This window comes from Camelus bactrianus, chromosome 35, assembly GCF_048773025.1.
Source record: "Camelus bactrianus isolate YW-2024 breed Bactrian camel chromosome 35, ASM4877302v1, whole genome shotgun sequence".
Taxonomy (NCBI): Eukaryota; Metazoa; Chordata; class Mammalia; order Artiodactyla; family Camelidae; genus Camelus; species Camelus bactrianus.
The window spans coordinates 18573249-18592173 of NC_133573.1; the positions used below are offsets into that span (position 1 = coordinate 18573249).

Genomic DNA, 18925 nt, shown 5'->3' on the forward strand with positions numbered 1-18925 from the left:
AATAAAATAAATTTATATTTCCTTTGTTTAGGTTGTGAAAGTTCAGTTGTTATGATGAGGAAGTTTGTCATAAATAACAAGGAAATAAATAAGAAGTATATGATATATAGGAAAAAGGTTACAGTTTTTTTTTTTCAGTATCCACCAATTGTGAGCTTAGAATTTTATATTAAAACTTCTTAAGCTTCTTTTTAGCCCCTTCTCATGTTCCCTTAAATATATCTTTTCAAGCCATGTATTCTCCTTAGAATTCTGATTACCAGTTCTTTCTCCAGGTGGAAAGTTTTTAAAAATCTTTCTTTAAAATCTTTTTTTCTCTCTGTCTAGTAACTATTCACAGCATTCAGGTAGTGAGAGATGACCATGTTCAATTGAATGACATTTTATTATGACAAAATTAAACTCTTTATTATGGCAGCATTTATAAACCAATAGTTGTAGAGTGATACAAACCAGTATTCTTAGGGATATACTATGAACAAACGTCTCTGTCTTATATATAATATATATTGACTTATTTATAAAATTTGCTGAAGAACAATATATATATACTTACATATATAATTTATATATTTTTTCTATATAAAAAAACATAAAATAGAAGCTTTTGTTCATAGTATGTCCCTAACAATACTGATATATCACTGATCTATTATATATAAATGCTGAAATATATATATTTCTCCACATACCTTGTTATATTTGTATTTTCCTTTTTTTCTTGCCTTAAGTTTGTCCTTGATGAGTCATGTCTCATTTTTTCTTTTCTTCCTCCTCCCCTACTTTTTTTCTTTTTAATGATTTATCCTTAACATAATTTTTCTTTGCAGAAAACACTACTTCAGTGTTTGTTCCTTCAGTCCATCTCGCTCTGCCTCTGTTGTGAGCTTATTTGGTTATGGCTTTCTGTTTACTATGTGTGTGACTTTCATTCATGAGTCATTGCTCCTCAGATTTACTCTTGTTTTTATTCCTCTTTCTTAGAAGGAGCTGAATTTGAACAATCATTTGCCTTTAGCTTTTTGACGAATGGAATAGAAGTAGCTTACACTGTTTGCTGTGCTAACTCATCCAAGTAAGATACTGCTAAAAAGTAAACTCTCATATTTCCCCCATGAGAGATAATTCACACATATATAAGTCATGCAAGCACATTTCAAAATATAACAATTACTTTAAATTTCTTAATGTTAGTTTTTTCAATAGGACTCTAAACTATCAGGGATAAGTTTTTGTTCTAGATCATTTTGGTCAAGAAAGTCATCTAATGGATACCATATTGTTTGTATAATAATCAATGAGGGGTAAGGAAAGTAACATTTTGGGACTCCTGAGGTCATCTCTCATAATCCTCAACCCATGAGAAGATGTAGGTTGGTAAATGTCAGAACCAGGATTTGAATCCACATCCGAATGACTCCAAAGCCTGTGCTCTTTGTGTTAGATCATATAGAAATGCGGAATGTTATAATTATTTTATTCAAGTTCATACTTGTTATTCTTAAAGCTGTTATTTTCTTCTCTAGAATGTCCAGAAACCAAGTTTAACAAAGCTAATTTATGCCTGTCAGCAATCCAGGAAAAATAGTAAGTTATTTGAAGATTTTGCTCCTCATGTTTTCACTGATTTGAAATTACAGATATTTTCATGTACCCTACCTTGTTTTCACTATAGTAGAGGCAACATATGATGTTTTGAGACCAGGAACTAGCACCTTCTTTGAGGACAATAATTCTGATAGTAAAAATGAGGATGTGGTTGGAACCTTTCCCAAACCATCAGTCAAAGTCCCAGGCTGTTCTCATCCTGCCTGCCCATCACCAGAACCTCTTCAAAAACCTCTCAAGTCTTTGGCAGGCCTTGGTCTTACAAAGGTCAGTTGTTTTGTTTTTAACTTTTTCTTCCTGTGCTTTTTTCACATACTATCCCCCTGATTCTTATGATGATGAAAATGACCCCATACAGAAATGGAAGTCCTCAAGATCACGATAGAAAACAGTGTGATAACAAGAGAGATACATGTGCAGGACTGAGATTTGTAAAGGTCGGTGGCAGCAAACAGTTCTCAAATATGCCACTGAGAAAGGAAAGAATTAGAAAGCAACTAGAAAGAACAGCTAGGTGAATATGAAGATGGGGAGGAGTACAAAGGGGAAGGATTCATTTAAGAAGGACAAAATGAATATAAAGATGAATGAGGGTCAAGATGAGAGAGATTTTTTAAAAAATTTATTTATAATTTTTTTGGTGGGGGGTGGTAATTAGGTTTATTTATTTATTTTTAGAGGAGGTACTGGGGACTAAACCCAGGACCTTGTGCATACTAAGCATGCAGTCTACTACTTGAGCTATACCCTCCCCCCAACACTGAGAGAGATTATTATACAAACACAGCAGAAATAGTGGGGTTAAGTGACAACAGGAACTCCACATTATAAAATAGGATCAAGATTATTTCAAATTCAATATAAGAAAAAGTCAGGTCATGGAAAAAAGTGTTCAGACTCTTCTGAGTGACATATAGTTGATTTTTATGAACAACAAAAAGAAAATTTGATCCTCACTCCCCCCCCTTTTTTTTTGGTTATCAAAGTTAGTTGGGTTTTTTCAAATTGAAATATAGTTGATTTACAATATTTTGTTAGTTACAGGTGTACAGTAAAATGATTTGGCTATACATCTATCTATCTATCTATTTATCTATCTATCTATCTATCTATCTATCTCTAAATTCTTTGTTTTTAAATTCTTTTCCATTGTAGTTTATTATAAGATATTGAATATAGTTCCCTGTGAAAGTTAGTTTTATTTTGAAGTTGTTTTTTTTTTTTTAGAAATCCTCACTTTTAAATTAACAAAGCAATGTCTTATATTTAATCTAGCAAATTTTGTCTCTGAATTCCATTTCCAATACCTGTGTTCTAGTTTTCCAAGTGTCTTATTATGCTGTTTCACACCTCTATCTTTGGCTTAGGCTGCCCTTTCTAGAATCCACTTCACATCCCTCCTCTGTACTGAGTCTGTCTTTTAAGACACAGTCCGGTCTTCCCAGCATTCCCTGAGCTCTCCAGATGCAACAGACTCTTCTCTCCTTTGTGCCCTTACTGTATCCATTCACTTCAGTTTTAGAGATGTTGAATTATATTTGTCTGTGCTAATTTGTTTTCATGTATCTCCACCTGTCCTAGAATATAGAGCAGAATCTGTCTTTTATGCATATTGCCAGCTTCTCCCAGGATAGTGCCTATGATTTTATAGATATAGTAAATATTTGTCGTCTTCCTGATTGACTGAATGACCAAGTGTAGGAATATGATGTTTTCTGAAGTTGGGTTTTTGTTTTATTTTGTTTTGTTTTGTTTTTATAGGAAGGAGCAACAAAGCCAGAAATTGGAAAAAAAGAAAATGGTACTGAGACTATTGAAAGTGCTCCACAGGGGCAAACAGACCAGAACAAATTGACCTCTGTTGATGGAGCACACAAAAATAACAGAAGTGGTAAGTCAGTGAACATCTATGGATTTTTTTCTATGATTAAAAGCTAATATAAAGGAGAGGGTATAACTCAGTGGTAAAGCACATTCTTAGCATGCATGAGGTCCTGGGTTCAATCCCCAGTACTTTCATTAAAAAAAAAAAAAAAAAAACTAGTATAAAAAATCTGAAGTGTGTAGATCCAAATATGATATCCATTTCTTTTTAAGTGTTTTTCTTTTGCCACCTTTTTTCATAAGGAGCCCAACTGCAACCAAGTTTTTCTTCCAGAAAATGGTTCAACCTTCTGAAATTCGAGGGGAAAGTAATTAGGTTTATTCATTTATTTATATTTGGAGGAGGTACTGTAGATTAAAGCAGGACCTTGTGCACACTAAGCATGCGCTGTGCCACTTCAGCTCTACCCTCCCCCCTACAGTGGTAAATGTCCTCATTAATGTATCTGTGACTACATTTCATAGATATGATGTCAGCATTAGGATTAGGAGAAGACGAAGATATAGAATCACCTTGGGATTCTGAGGTATTGTCTTATTATTATTATTATTATTATTATTATTAATTATTTTAAAATATAAGCATTGAGTGCTGTTAAAACATAAATGGAGAGATACTTTGACTTTACTTTCTCACCTTTGCATTTGGCCATCAAAATTTTTTTCTAATTTTTTTTAACCTACAATTAATAAAATCATTCTGTGCTAAATGTCATACTATTGCATAGAACACTTCTGTTAATTTTCAAGACTCATCTAATGAAACTAGTGTATATGGCAAAAAAAAAACCCTGAGGCTTAGAAGTCATAGGAAATTGGTTTGGGTTTTGAAGTGTAGCGGATTTATAATGTTAGTTTCAAGTGTACAGCAAAGTGATTCCGTTATACAAAAATATGTATTTTTGAAAATGTCCTCTTCTTTTGTCGGGGAATGCAAAATGGAGTTAGGCATTTTGAAGTTAATTCTTTGTTGATATGTGCATGTGAGTCAATATTTTGTCTGTGAAAATACTTACTGTGGCTTTCCACGCTCAAGTTTAGAGTCAAGAGCCAAATGAATATAAAAGATGGCCTTGATCTAGAGAGTGCATGTGAAGTTTTCTATTTAAATGTTTGGGTTTCCAAGATGTGCTTCTTTTTTTTTATTATTATTATTTAATTATTTTATTTTGGCAGAGTGAGGTAATTAGGTTTATTTATTTTTAGAGGAAGTACTGGGGATTGAACCCAGGACCTTGTGCATGCTAAGCACAAGCTATACCCTTCCCCTGCTTCTCTTATTTTTAAGTCTAATTGCTTTTAAAGTAGGAATTTAAAAAGAAAATAAGGTAGGAAATGTGGGTATTTTCTTAGAAAGAGATTAGGAAATCTTTATGCAACTCATTGTTAATATTAATTTTAACAGAGTATCTCCGAGAGTCAACCACTGAAGTATGTTGATCATTTATCTGGAGCTGCAGGTCAAGGAGGAGACAATATATTAAAAGGACAAATAGAAGGTAAGAACTATTTTATAAAAAAGTCATTTAACAGAATGTTGATTTAAAACATGAATTCTGATACATTCTATCGGCCAAAGAAAATCACCTGTTGTAATGTACAGTGAGGAAAAAGATGAGAAAAGGAGGTAAATTGTATACTTTATCAAGTGTCAGCAACAGATTAGAGTGCTGTTCAAGAAGCTCAATTGTTAGTTTCCTTTTAAGATGCTCTGTGACCTGAGGACAGTCAGGAAATGAGGAGGAGGGAACGAGTGAGTGAAGTATGAGAGGCAGAGAGGAGGGGAGTAAATGAAGGAAAAGGAGGTGGGGGTCTGTGGCAGAATAGTTCTTTGGAAGAAGGAAGAGAAGAGTATTTGAAATGTGAGATGGATGTGAAGTGAGTTTCTTCCAGCACTAAAGCTTGTCCGAGAAGCACAGCAGAATGTTCCACTCCCCCGTCCCCCTCATCATTAGGAAGGCAGTGAGGACTGTGGTACCTGATCAGGCAGAGCTGGGTGTACCTGCCATGGTTGAGCACAGGCGTGTGTGGTCAGCTGTAAATGTCTGGACCTTTGTGTCATGCAGCGTGTTGCTGCCTTATAGGATGGTGTCTCATAGGTCAGCAGAAGAGAGTGGGAAAGAGGAAGAGAGCAGGGTGCGTTCCGGGGAGGTCAGGGGAGCTGGAGCCTGGTAGAGAGTTCGTTGGAAAGTCTGCAACTTCTGATGCAGCTTTTGGGAAGTGTTACAGTGAGGCATTTGAGGCTGGATTTCAGAAGGATCAGTTAAGTCCAAGTGCTGTAGAAGCAGACTCGGTATAGGCCAGAGTTTCTCAAATTTTAATAAGTCACCTGGGGACCTGATGAAAAGTGCACATTCTGAGCAGTGGGTCTGCATTTCTAACAAGCTCTCAGGTGATGCCCTTGTTGCTGGTCTTCAGACCACGCTCAGAGGGTAGACTTATGTTTAGAGGAATCTGGAAGAAGAGCAACTGGGGAGTTCAAGACATAACAGCATCAAGGAAAAGCATGATTTTGCTTTTCTTCCTGAGCACGTTTATAGCCAGAGGGAGGCAAAGACTTGAAGTACAAATTAGAGATGTAAGATACTGCTGCTAAGCAGAGAGGAAAAAGAAGTGGTGGAGATCATCTATCAAAAGAATAGAAAAGGGGAACAATTAAGACCACAGATCTAGAGGTACCTTTGGAGGGGAAAGGATACAGTGAAAGGCAGGAAGGAGGAAAAAAAGGCCGCAGGTAGGTGATTTTGGAATTGAGGAGGAAACTTGAGAGAACTCCTTTTTGATGGCATCAGTATATTTGCACTGAAGCAAGATTAGATCATTGCCACTCCAGAGAATGCTGGAAGCAGGAGGGGGGCTAGAATTGGGGTAAATCACAGCCACAACTCCTATCAGGCATCAAAAATATATGTTGCATTGGTATTTGTTTTTTAAATGAGATTAATTTGAATATAGAAATATTGGCTTTTTTTTTTTTTAAGGATAGCTAATTTTTTGATAAGATAGTTGTTTCACAAAAATCCTTCTAAGTATTAGCATGATACAGCAAACCAAACTAATTTTGGAAACAAAAGAAATTAATAGAATTAATTCCCTAAATGCTAATATTGTTACTTTCAGTAAATACTATGCTGATTTTGAAATATAGAAGACTTAATATCTAATAATTCTGTGGCAGTTAAATTTATTTTTTCCTTTTTGATCATTGTATTTCAATATTGAAAACTTAATGTACATTATTTGTTAGATGTGTCTTATATACCTTCTTGCATGAGTGGATCAAGAAACCTTATGATGGCTAAACTAGAGGACCCAAGGAATGTAGGCATACCAGTAGCCCACATGGGTATGGAAAAAAATGAATATTTTTATGAGCTATTATTCTACAAGTGTGTATCCAAGCTGATCAATTCATCACACTTTGTCTGACGAGAAGTGAATTGCACATTCAAATGAACTGCCATCACAACTGTGGACTTCCTAAATTACAAGACAAATTGAAGAGCATGATAAATACTTGTAGTCTAATGGTGTCAATCGCATTAAAGATACGCTGTTGCATTTTACCATCAGCTTTCACATTTGTCTTCTTGGAGCCATGATTTGTTCCTCTGATTAAAGCTCACTTTTCTCCTCATCAATCAGCATGTTCACATTAGTATATGTGCACTTTTCTATTTTATAAAGTCATTTGAAACATAATCGTACTTTTGAAATTTTAAGTGCATGTTTTGTTAAACCTATATTCTTGTTCTTTATTCAGTATCTATAATGGATTCATATTTCGGTCTTGTTGCTGTCCTAACTGCCCCTCAAAAACAAAACACCAAAACCTAATGTATTAATTTCCAAAGCAAGCATGAGGATTGCGCTCAGTACTAACTCTGCATGAATATATAGTTGGCTTTCATATTTACATGTAATTGATATGTGTCCCTTTTGGCTTTTAGATTCTACTGAAAAATATCCCCACTTGAAGGTAAGAACTTTTATACTTTTATCTTGAATTGTTTTTTAATGGGGTACTGGGAATTAAACCCAGGACCTTGTGCATGCTAAGCAGGCACTCTACCACTGAGCTAGACCCTCCCCCCCTTGAATTATTACTACAGATTGTATCAAATGTATATTATTTATTAATCAGTTTGTTTCAAAACCCATTCAGTGTGCAGTTGGAGTGAAGGATTCTGTTCCTAGTAAAACTGGAGGAATGAAGGATTTACAAGCATCCAGATCAGGTAAATTTTGCAGTACAAATTTAACTCTGAAAAGAAGTAAATTAAAATATTTGAAGTGCTCACAGTCTTCTCATTCCTAATCCTTTTTGTTTTTCTTGCAAATGTAATTGAAAGATGTGACATTAAATAAGGCAGATGTTATTATTGGTATCCTTGTTTGAAAAAAGATATTTACAAGCATGAGAAAAATAGACTTTTAAGATGTAAGCTTTAACTCAGATGTTTCTATTTATGTTGGCATACACTAAAGTTCTCAGTTTGGAATCCCTATACTTAGGGACTCTGAAAGATTAATTATTAGACACTAAGATTTTTCCAGTGTTTTAAAATGCTTAAATGAATTCTGACCTCTACATAGAGCTTCACTTGCTAACATGTCAGTCGTATTTCAAATTTAATAATTTCATTTTAGTATTGTTACATTGATGATGTTTATTTATTTATTCATTCACTCAGGGAGGTCCTGGGGATTTAACCCAGGACCCTGTATATGCTAAGCATGTGCTCTACCACTGAGCTGTTTCCCTACCCCCAAAGATCTTAAACCAACCAGATGTTTTGATTAGCAGAGTGTGTGTGTATGTGTGTGGTGTCTTTGATTATTAAGAATGATGGAAGTAATTAATCATACCTTAATATTAGGTAGACATAATCTTTTAGAACAGTAATTTTGAAAATTTTTGGCTTTAGGATTTTTTTTTTTTAAAGTAAAGTGAGGATTCATTAAGGCATGGATAGTACACTCTCAAGGGGAGAGCAGGCAGACTCAGGTGAGCGGCTGCCTGGATTTTTTTATACTATTAAAAAATTGAGAGTTCTGAAGAACTTTTGTTTAAGTAGGTTGTATCCATTGGTGCTTACTATATTAGAAAATAAAACTGAAAGATTTAAAATACAAGCACACACAATCACACATTCCTTTTAGCCATCAGAGCTATGATGTTATCACATGTCATGTCTCTGGAAACCTCCACTGCACACTTAACAGAGAATGAGAATGAAAATAGCATTGAGTATTAGTGTGAAAATTGTTTTGACCTCCTGGACTCCCTGGATGGAGGGAACTTGGGACTTCAGGGCTTCTCAGATGACACTTGAGAACTGCTGTTTTAAACCATATACAGGGTTCATGGGTGTGAAATGATAAAAGGGCCCTTGTGATGAAACGAGCTTTAAAGTTTCACTTCTACATTTCTTGCCTTTTTTTTTCTTTGACTTGTCTTAAAAACTTTAAATCTGACAATTTAATTTTTTTTAAAAAGGAAAATATTTTTGTTATATATTTATTTCCTGTCTCATGGTACTCTGTGCTCTTTGGATCTAGTTTGTACCTAGACTTATGCTATTTTTATATGAAAAAAATTAGTCAGTCAAGGCTATCCTTATGTAAATTTATAAAGTTTATCCAAGGCTTAAGAAACAAGTTCTGAATATACTGGTACACTGAGGAAAGACCGTCTCATTGTAATTAAAGTAGTACCATACATTAAAAGATTTTTTAAAACCCATGTGTCTAGAACACAATACTGTCATGCATATTTAAACATCCAGTAAATGGTTAGACATAAGTTTTGTTAATAAAAAACTTCATATGTTGAAGAATCATAATTATTCATAAAGCGCTTATGGAATATAGAGATTGATGAGTGAATCCAAGTAAGTAATACCAGAAAATTAAAAGTAGAAAAAAATGAGAGACAATAGTTACCTATATTAACAGCAATGACATGTAAAATACAATAAGCTGTGAAGGAGTAGTGTGTTTGGAGGAGAGGAGGACTTGAGGCTGCTGCTCTGGAGAGAGAAGTGTGTTATTACTCATGTTCTGATAAATGGAAACTGTGTTTTCAGACTTTTCAGACTGGGATGCTACTAGTTTGAGCCTCAGTGATGAGACTTGTCAAACAGCCGGGCATTTGAAAGTTGATGATAAGTGTCCATTGGTATCACGATCAATGATCACAAATCAGTCAGCATCCACAGAATTGAGACAGATGACCTTAATAGATAAAGACAAGATTAGTATTGGAGCTGTGTTTCTGCTAGGGCATTCAGTGCTCCCTGACCTGTGTGAATCACAGCTGCCAGAAAGCAGAGAAAGCAAAGAAGGTAATGAAACAGCACAGAGAACTAGTAGTAGGCTACCTCTGCATGGCTTCACCATATTCTGACTTTGCAGAAATCATTTTGCAGCAAAATCTCCTTTGTGTTTTCTCTCTTTATGTAATCTACAACCAGACAATACCTTTTAGCATGACATTTGCATCCTTCTTCTGACCAAAGCAATGTGATAAATAGCAAAGAAAATCAGGAGAAAGTAAATTCATTTCATTTAGGCTAGTATTTAGTATACATGAGATTGGGCAGCAGGGTTATGTTTAGAACTTTGGGACTAGTAGGGAAATCTAGGTGGACATCCAAAGATTCAAAATATGGTGTCTTAGCTTTATTTTTACCTAGCTCTGAATTTAAAAATCTTAGTTACAACTGTATTCACTGTAACTAAAAAAACCTCTACGATTAAATATCAAAATATTTCTAGTATTTTTTTATGACTGTCTGTATTTTAGAAGTGGCTTTCCCAGTGGTAGTGGAATTTGCTACACAGGACCTCCTTCTTAACTGTGTCCACATGGTATATCAACTTTAATGGCTTAATAGGTCACAAAGGATATTGGTTTTTAAGGAGTCCTTTATCACTTAAAAATAATATATGGAATATCAATTCTAATTCTGCTAAGATAGCCAGTCTATTGATTAACCACATCTGATATGTGTTCTACTTTATAGACCAATTAATTTAGTGCCCTTAATCAGTGATATGATCAGAGCTGTAGTAAAAAATCGTACAATATTATTTTTACTCCTATAATTTCATCTTCTTTTCTTCCCTTACCTGTAGAATTAATGTCATATTTACAAAAGATTCTCAATTATCTCCTACAGTAGTGACTACAAGCTATAAACTCACAGTTTTTTTTAACCAAACAAGTGACTTGTTGGCTCTTATTTCTTCATGAGCTCGGGAGATCCAGAAAGCAGGACTTTAAACACCTACATGAGCTCCCTCAACACAGGAAGATGTGAAACAGAAAAACTACAAGAGAAATGGAAGCAACTGCAAATAGTTCATGTACATCATGTCTCTTCTCAGTTGATACCTTTTATAAAGTAATAAGCAGACTCTAGTTCTCCAGGGACCTAGTAGTCATGCATTTATTTATTTAATAAAATCATATTATTTTATTATTATAAATTTATTAAAATAAAATTTTAACTTATGTAGCCCTGATAATTTTATAGGCTAAATATTTCTGGAAACATTCTCTCAGTTCAGGCCTGCATCATCTTTTTTTTTTTTTTTTCATATTAATTGGCTTCAAATTTTTCTCCCTCCATTTATTTGTATGCCCTTTAAGTTAATCCCTCCCACAACACTTAGAGTGATCTATCTCAAGTGCATGTATGACCATGAACCACTCTTTAAAGCATATTAATCTCCAGGCATCTTACAGGGACAGGTAAGGCTTTCATGGTCTGACTTCTGCCTGGCTCTCCATCCCTACTGCCCTCTGTCTGTCCTTTGCTCTGGTGTTCTGAGCTGCTTGTGATTCCCTCCTCACCTGCCCTGTATTTTACACAAATGTTGACCCTCTCATGTGTGTCTCTCCCTTCCTGCTCCAGCCTTGCGTGCTCTCTTCCTTTCCTGCCCTCTGTTCCTTGGAAGCTGGCTGACCTCACTGTTTAAGCCTCAGCTCAGGCATTATCTATAGAAAAGCCATCCCTGACATTCTTCTTTAAACCCCAGTGCCTACTACTAAAACAGGAACTTAATAAGTAATTATTGAGTAAAATAAATAAAAACTATTTATACAAAGATAATTTTAAGAGCTTGTCCTCTACAGTGTAGGAGCAAAGAGGATAGACATTTAAAGAAATAGTTTACAGTTCAGCTGATGAAGATACAATAGAATAATTTGTGATGTATTAAGGTAACTCTAAGGAAGAGATCCCAATTTCTCTGGGGGAACATAGCGATAATCAAGGAGGACTTCACGAAACAGGCTGAGACTTAAAAGATGCAAAGGAATTTGCCAGGATAGTAGAGGAAAACATTTCAGATTAAGGAATTGATAGAAGCCTAAAAAGTAATGGGGGGAGGGTGTAACTCAAGTCAGAAAGAGCATGCTTAGCATACACAAGGTCCTGGGTTAAATCCCCAGTATCTCCTCTAAAAATAAATAAGTAAACCTAACTCCCCCTCCCCCCAAATAAACTAAATAAATTAAATTAAAAAAATAGTAATTTTGGAAACCATGAATAATGTTGCTGTTGAAGATTGGTGTGTTGTTAAAAAGGTACTATTATGAGGTAGAGAATAGAGTCTATTGTGACTTTGTATGATTGTTCTATATTTTAAAGTTTTGCTTTGTTTCTCTTTGTTTTGTTCGTGTCTGGTGGATGAATTTGTGAATGAAACTTTGAGATGTTTGTATGCCTTTAATCTGGAGACGTCTAGTATTTCCCAAATAGTTTGTTGAAGTTTTAGATAATTATAAGTATTTCTTAAAGAAGTAACTATTCAGCTAAAGATTGAGCTTGAACTGTCAATTGATGAAATTTTTTTAACCTACTTTTATAAAGATTATGCCTTTTATCTAACTGTTTTAAGTAGTTAATTTTAACTAAATGTATACATTTGTCAGCAGAACTAGACTTAGAAATGACATCCGAGGAAGAGAAAGAAAGAGTTGATGGAAGTGAAAATAACCACTCACAGGTATGTAAAAATGTAAATTTAAATTTCTGGCTTAATACTGTTTTCAGTGCTTCAGTAACATAACACAGGTCAAAAGAAATCGCCTTTCAAACTAGCCTTTTAGAGTCAATAGATAGTAATTTAATATTTAGTTTTTATAGCATTTTATTTAGTTACAAACTTAAAATATTGTTAGGATCTATAATAATTTATAGATAAACTCCCAGTGGTCCAAAATTTGCAGTTTCAAATTGCCAGTCATTAATGCCAAGATGAAAGATTTATTCTGTCCTGTGATCTCTATGTAGTTAACTTCAGAATCTATAATCAGGGAGAGCATGGGGGTCATAGAGTCAACCCAACTGCCTACTAAGAGAATCAAACCCCCCAGAATTAGACTTTTGTTATCAGGGAACAAATAGTAACTTTCTAATTTATTTCATTTCAGGGTAGGAAATCAGTAAATATTATTAAAAATTCTTTTATTCACTCTTATTAGTGGATATTAGAATATAACATAACTGGATGGAAGCGGAGAATATGTATTGATATATAACACTATCATAATATATAATTTGCATTAAAATTTAGGAATTTGTTTCTCTTTCTGACTGATGTTATTTGATTTTGGCTCCTAGTAATTTAAAGTTTCCTATTCTCCAGTTATTAGTCCTTAAAAAAAAATCTTCACATGTACTGGAGGGGCTAACTATTTAAGGTATGTGAGGTGAAATATTTTTTAGTGAGGAAGCCTTTGTAACATAAAAAATCTAATCTCCCAATTAATTCTTGGTAAATTTAACATGTATGAATTGTTTAGTTCAAACAAACAGTGACAAAAGTAGGTTTGTGAGTTCATGTTTCTCCCCTACTTCAGGCTAAGGCAAGTTAATTTTCACTTCTTAGTTTAAGAGTAACTTAAATCAGGGCAAACTTTGAGTCAAATGATAAAATGAATGAAAACAAAAAACAAAAGTCTGTATAATGAATAAAGTAATAATAATTATCCTTCATATCAAACTTTCATTAAAGGTTGAAGAAGAAAAGGAGAAGCACAGAAGTAGTGAAATGGAAGGATCAGGAAACATGTGTGATGCCAGTGAGGACAGTGGATTAATTCAGCAGAGCAAGAATGGAAAAACTAACAACCAGCAGTTTCCTACTGTGGAGAATGGAGATTCTGATAGGTAAGCCTATATCAACATTTAACAATAGATAGTTGTTATTTTCCTATAAAATGACTTCTATTTGAGCTAATGTTCATGATTAATAGATTTTGTATTTCACTAGGGATATAGTTATTTTTAATACTCTTGCCCTTTTGCCTTAATCCTAGAGTTAATTGCTTAACATGCCTCCATATTACACTTTGAGAGTATTCTGGATTTGACTGTTTATTTACTCTTACCAGTGCATTATATATTTTCATATATTTTATGTTACTAGTTAGCATCCTTTCCTTTCAGCTTGAAGACTCTTTTCAGCAGCATTTCTTGTGAGGCAGGTCTAATGGTGATGAACTACCTCAGCTTTGGTTTGTCTGGGAAACTTTCTTTATCCATTTCTGGAAGATAACTTTTCTGGATAGAATATTCTTGGTTGGCAGGTTTTTTTTTTTGTTTTTTTTTTTTTTTTTTAAAGCACTGTGAATATGTCAATCTACTCTCTTGAAATCCATTGATAGACTTATGGGGGTTCCCTTTTAATTTACAGGCCTTTCTCTTGCTATTTTTAAGATTCTCTTTGTCTTTGATTTTTGATGGTTTTATTGTAATGTCTCTTGGTGAGGATTTCTCGCTCTCTCTTTCTTTCTTTTTCTTTCTTTCTTTCTTTCTTTCTCTCTTTCTTTCTTTCTTTCTTTCTTTCTTTCTTTCTTTCATTCTTTCCTTCCTTCCTTCCTTCCTTCCTTCCTTCCTTCCTTCCTTCCTTCCTTCCTTCCTTCCTTGACAGCTTTTATTGCTATCAGAGGCTTTTGCCATCAGTACATGGTTCTGACTGCAATACCTTCTTCAGACCATGCAGGGAACTCAGGATCCAAAAGTTGTTAAGAGAAATATAAGTAGGCTGGGGATGCAGGGGGATTAACTTTTATCAAGAAAATCCTAATAGCTTAACATAAAACTAGGGCACTTAATTCAGTTATTACATGTCACCCAAATCAGAGAGCTGCCCCAACATCTAGACAGCCTCTCCTACTGATTATAAATGAGTGAACTGATCAGTTGTCAAAAAAAAAAAAATCAATTTTAGTTGTTACAGAACATGTTTCTTTGATGAGCATCTGGATATATTAACTTTATCAAATTCTTTTATACAAACGTCAAAAATGCTTTCAATAAATCTGAGTGTCCTAATCACATGCCACTTTCAAGCTTCAATTTAAAATAAACAAAAATGAAAATAATTTTGTTTCCAAACTCTAGAAATTAAAATGAGACAAACAAAAATCAACATGGTCATGGGAATCCTTTTTCTATTACTACCTCTGATTCATATGAGGCAATTCTGAAGTAGCTTTTTCTTTGAATTACTTTGAATCATGGACTAAACATGGCTGTTATATGAATAATTTGTTCACTAAATTGTTTTTTTTTAATATTTTTTATTGATTTATAATCATTTTACAATGTGTCAAATTCCAGTGTTCAGCACAATTTTTCAGTCATTCATGGACATATACACACTCATTGTCACATTTTTTCTCTGTGAGTTATCATAACATTTTGTGTATATTTCCCTGTGCTATACAGTGTAATCTTGTTTATCTATTCTACAATTTTGAAATCCCAGTCTATCCCTTCCCACCCTCCACCCCCCTGGTAACCACAAGTCTGTATTCTCTGTCTGTGAGTCTATTTCTGTCTGTATTTACGCTTTGTTTTTGTTTTTTAGATTCCATATATGAGCGATCTCATATGGTATTTTTCTTTCTCTTTCTGGCTTACTTCACTTAGAATGACATTCTCCAGGAGCATCCATGTTGCTGCAAATGGCATTATGTTGTCGGTTTTTATGGCTGAGTAGTATTCCATTGTATAAATATACCACATCTTCTTTATCCAGTCACCTGTTGATGGACATTTAGGCTGTTTCCATGTTTTGGCTTGTTCACTAAATTGTTAAAAAATAATTTTGAGGGTTTCCTCATCAGTGGAAGTCAGGTGATAGATCAACGTACATAAAATTATTAAGTGTTCAAAGAAGGAGAACAAAACAAGACAAAAATTAAATCAGGATTCTGCGACAAGATTTGCTAGCTAGGAATTTTAGAACTTAAAAAAGAAAAAACTGAATTTCTGACACAGGGTAATCTACATTACATTTTACAGAGAAAAGTGGAACTAACAAATACTACAAAAATTTTTTTAGTTAAAATTTTAGTTAAAATTTAGTTAAAAAAAATTTTTTTTGATCTTGAATTTTACACTGTTTTTGGTCTTTAAGTGCTTAAATAATGTTGAATTATAATTAGCCATTCAAATAAACAGGGATTTTTTTCTGGCTCATTTCGAATCAGCCTCATAAGTTTTATATAGCCTTTATATAGCCTCTCCTGGTTTTCCACGTTCCCATCCCCAGAGTCATCTTCCTTAGTTTGCACTTGAAGGTGACACTTGAAGCTACATGACAGAAACAGGCTGCAAAGGTGGACCAGGGGAAGTATGTCCCTCTTGCCTTGATAGATCAGTGTCACACACAGAACCCCCCATTTTTCTGAAGCATTATTTTCATTATGGAGCCATTTGATCGCATCGTGGAAGTTGTCCACTTCCGTTTCTTCTGTGGTGCACGTAGCAGAGGTGTGCTTGCACCCATTGGCAGCTGGGAGATGATGGCAGAAGGCTGCTGGACCTCTGACTGGCACTTCTGGTTTGTTGTTGTCCTTGGAGAAATCTGGGCCTAGGGCAGAGGAGGGATGTAATCGGAACAGTCCTTTGTCACAGGTCACCAGGGTGTATTGGAGGGGATGGTAGACATAAGGAATTTCGAGGCAGGGAAGACTGCAGAGTAGAAAGGTGACGTGCCTCAGACTCCCAACAGTGGGTCAGCTGGGAGCTATCCATCTGTGCTTCCTGAAGCCTTTCAGTTGTAAGAGGAAGCCCATCAGAAATGATTTTTTCTATTTCCAGACTGACCATGGCCAGAGTAAGCATGGATCCTTTGAATTGCAGAAGTTGGCTGCAGGCCCTACAGTGAAGTAGTTGCTTGGTGAGGACAGCCAGATGTTGAGATGGGCTCAGTCTGGGCAAACTAAAAAGTAACTGCGGCCCAGTTGACACTGCAGTGGCGTGGAAAATGTGAAGAAAATCCGGGGTGTGCCTGTGCAAAGGTCCCAATTCAACTTGTCCAGAACGACTCTCTCCCTCCTCAGAATCCCGGAGGAAGAACACCCACAGAAACTCTCTCCTGCCGACACCTTCAGTGCTGGGGTTCTCGTCCTCCTCAGCAGCCCTGGTAGCTAGGAAATCACAGCTGATTGCAATACAACTCATGTATTTTGGGTGGGCCTTTACAGTAGCTAAGAATCTGTCCAAAGACTACCAGCCAGCGCAGATGTTTCTGGGCAAAGATTGAATCAGTACTTGAGTTTGGCCAACCACTGAATCACTTCCTCTCTCTGGGCTAGAGAAACATTCTGATTTGGAGGCATTTTCTGCACATTCACCTTCTACATCTGGGCTTCCCTAGAGATTGCCTTTCCAACATGAAAGACAATCTCTGGTTTTCCAAAGGCCCTGGAAGCTTCATGATGTCCTTTGGCTCTGCCTGCCACCCAGCTCGATGTAGGGACCTTCTCCTCCTTCCCCTCCCCTTCCCTCCTCTCCCCCTCCACCCCCCAGTCCCCTCCCCTCCCACACCTCTTCCTCCCCGTCCCAGGGCCCCTTCTCCCCACTCCCCCCCCCCACCCCGCAGAGCTAAAGCGGGTTCTTCCAGTGGCGGTTACTGGCAGTTACCGCCTCATTTTCCTCAGTGGGGCGTGCTGGACGAGGATGAGCAGACCGAGTTGGAGGAAAGGGGGACCCGGCCGGAGGGCGCTGGCTTCGGCCACATGGCCGGGGACCGTGGGGCAGACAGCGAATCCCAGTCCAGAGGCCGGCGGCCCCGCTCCTCTAGCGGCAACGGCTGGTGCCGGGGTGGGGATGGGGTTCCCTGTCGCCAGAGGACAGCGAGGTTGGGAGAGGTGAGGGTGAGACCAGCTCTTCCCCCACCACCCTGTGGGGAAGTGCCTCCCAGGGGACCTGGGGAAAGGGAGGGGTAAGGGGAAAACGGAAAACAAAGAAGGGGAAATAGGAAAACGCCGGGCCGAGGCGCTGCCCCGTGCGCTCGAGGCGCTCGAGGTGCGCGAGGATGCCTTTCAGTTGAGTTTGGTGACCTATGCGCTTTAGGACCTGGGATATCCAGATCTCCCCCTGGGTTTAGGAAGTTCGCAGCCATTTTTTCTTTAAATAAGCTTTCTGCCACCTTCTCCATATCTTCTCGTTCTGGAACTGCAATAATTTATGAATTATTTCTTTTGATGGTATCTGGTAATTCACGTAGGTTTTCTTCACACTTTTTCATTTTTTTTTTCTTTCCTTCTCTGACTGGATAATTTCAGAGCTCCTATCTCTCTTTTTTTTTTTTTTTTAACTTTTTAATTTTTTTTTGTTTAATTTCTTTGTATTTTTTTCCTGCAAGACTTGGTGTTGGTGGCACTGTTGTAGTTTATCTTCAATCCCAAATTCCATGAAATAGAAATCAGAAGTAAAGGTTGAGAGGGGAGGAAGGAGGGAGGCAGGCCAAGGAGCAAACAGTTTGACTAGAAAAAAGAAGAGGTTGTATGTGGTGGGCATTCCCAGGCAAGGCCATTTCTTGAGGGAGGGGGTTGGCAGGCAGCTTGCATTTGCCTCATGCAGGGGAGGGAGGAAAGATCCTCCAGGGACCAGACAGTCCCCTCCTTCCTAGGGCTTCCTGCCCCCAGGGGAAAAGCTAGTACCTGGGATCAGCCACCACCTCAAACAGGGCTCTCCACCCACCTCGCACCCCGGGTTGACTCCCACCTCTGCCCTGCCTGGAGAGATTGGCTTCCTTTGATCAGCCTCCTTCTGTTGTTTTCCCATTTCACAAGATTCTGATATGTTAGGGGAAGGGATGTAATCCATTTAGAGACTACTAAACAGCTTCTTCTGCCCTGTAAGCTCCTATTACTTTGTTCAGTCTCCAGAATTGCCTCCCCCCTTCCCCCACCCCCACTGCCAGAGTTGGGGAGTGGGGTCCTTGCTCAGCTGCCTCTAACCCTCTGCAGTAGAAATGTCTTCTTCAGGCCCCTCAGAAATTTAATCAAAGGCCACAAGTGAGTCCAGACCAACCAAATAAAGTTTTAGGGGGAGAGAGAAGGGTGGGAGAGGTCAGGGTGTGGACTTGGCCACATTGGACATTTTCCTTCCTTTACACA

The 18925-nt window shown here is 36.8% G+C and overlaps 1 protein-coding gene and 1 pseudogene across 8 annotated transcripts in view; one reads left to right on the forward strand and one right to left on the reverse strand.

Annotated features, from left to right (window-relative positions):
• ANKRD26 (ankyrin repeat domain containing 26) overlaps positions 1-18925 on the forward strand; it is a 73948-nt gene that overhangs the window by 14466 nt on the left and 40557 nt on the right. For 4 of the 8 annotated variants that reach the window (XM_045505001.2, XM_045505004.2, XM_045505003.2 and 1 more), the window contains exons 8-17: positions 1527-1587; positions 1676-1875; positions 3370-3499; positions 3958-4019; positions 4898-4991; positions 6740-6838; positions 7443-7471; positions 7658-7730; positions 12437-12510; positions 13522-13676. In XM_045505001.2, coding sequence (XP_045360957.2) covers positions 1527-1587; positions 1676-1875; positions 3370-3499; positions 3958-4019; positions 4898-4991; positions 6740-6838; positions 7443-7471; positions 7658-7730; positions 12437-12510; positions 13522-13676 — 977 coding nt within the window. The remainder of the gene's footprint in view (positions 1-1526; positions 1588-1675; positions 1876-3369; positions 3500-3957; positions 4020-4897; positions 4992-6739; positions 6839-7442; positions 7472-7657; positions 7731-12436; positions 12511-13521; positions 13677-18925) is intronic. The other 4 variants (XM_045505006.2, XM_045505008.2, XM_045505002.2 and 1 more) reach the window with 3 other exon arrangements.
• Positions 15387-17300, reverse strand: LOC105079225 (cyclin-I pseudogene; annotated as a pseudogene).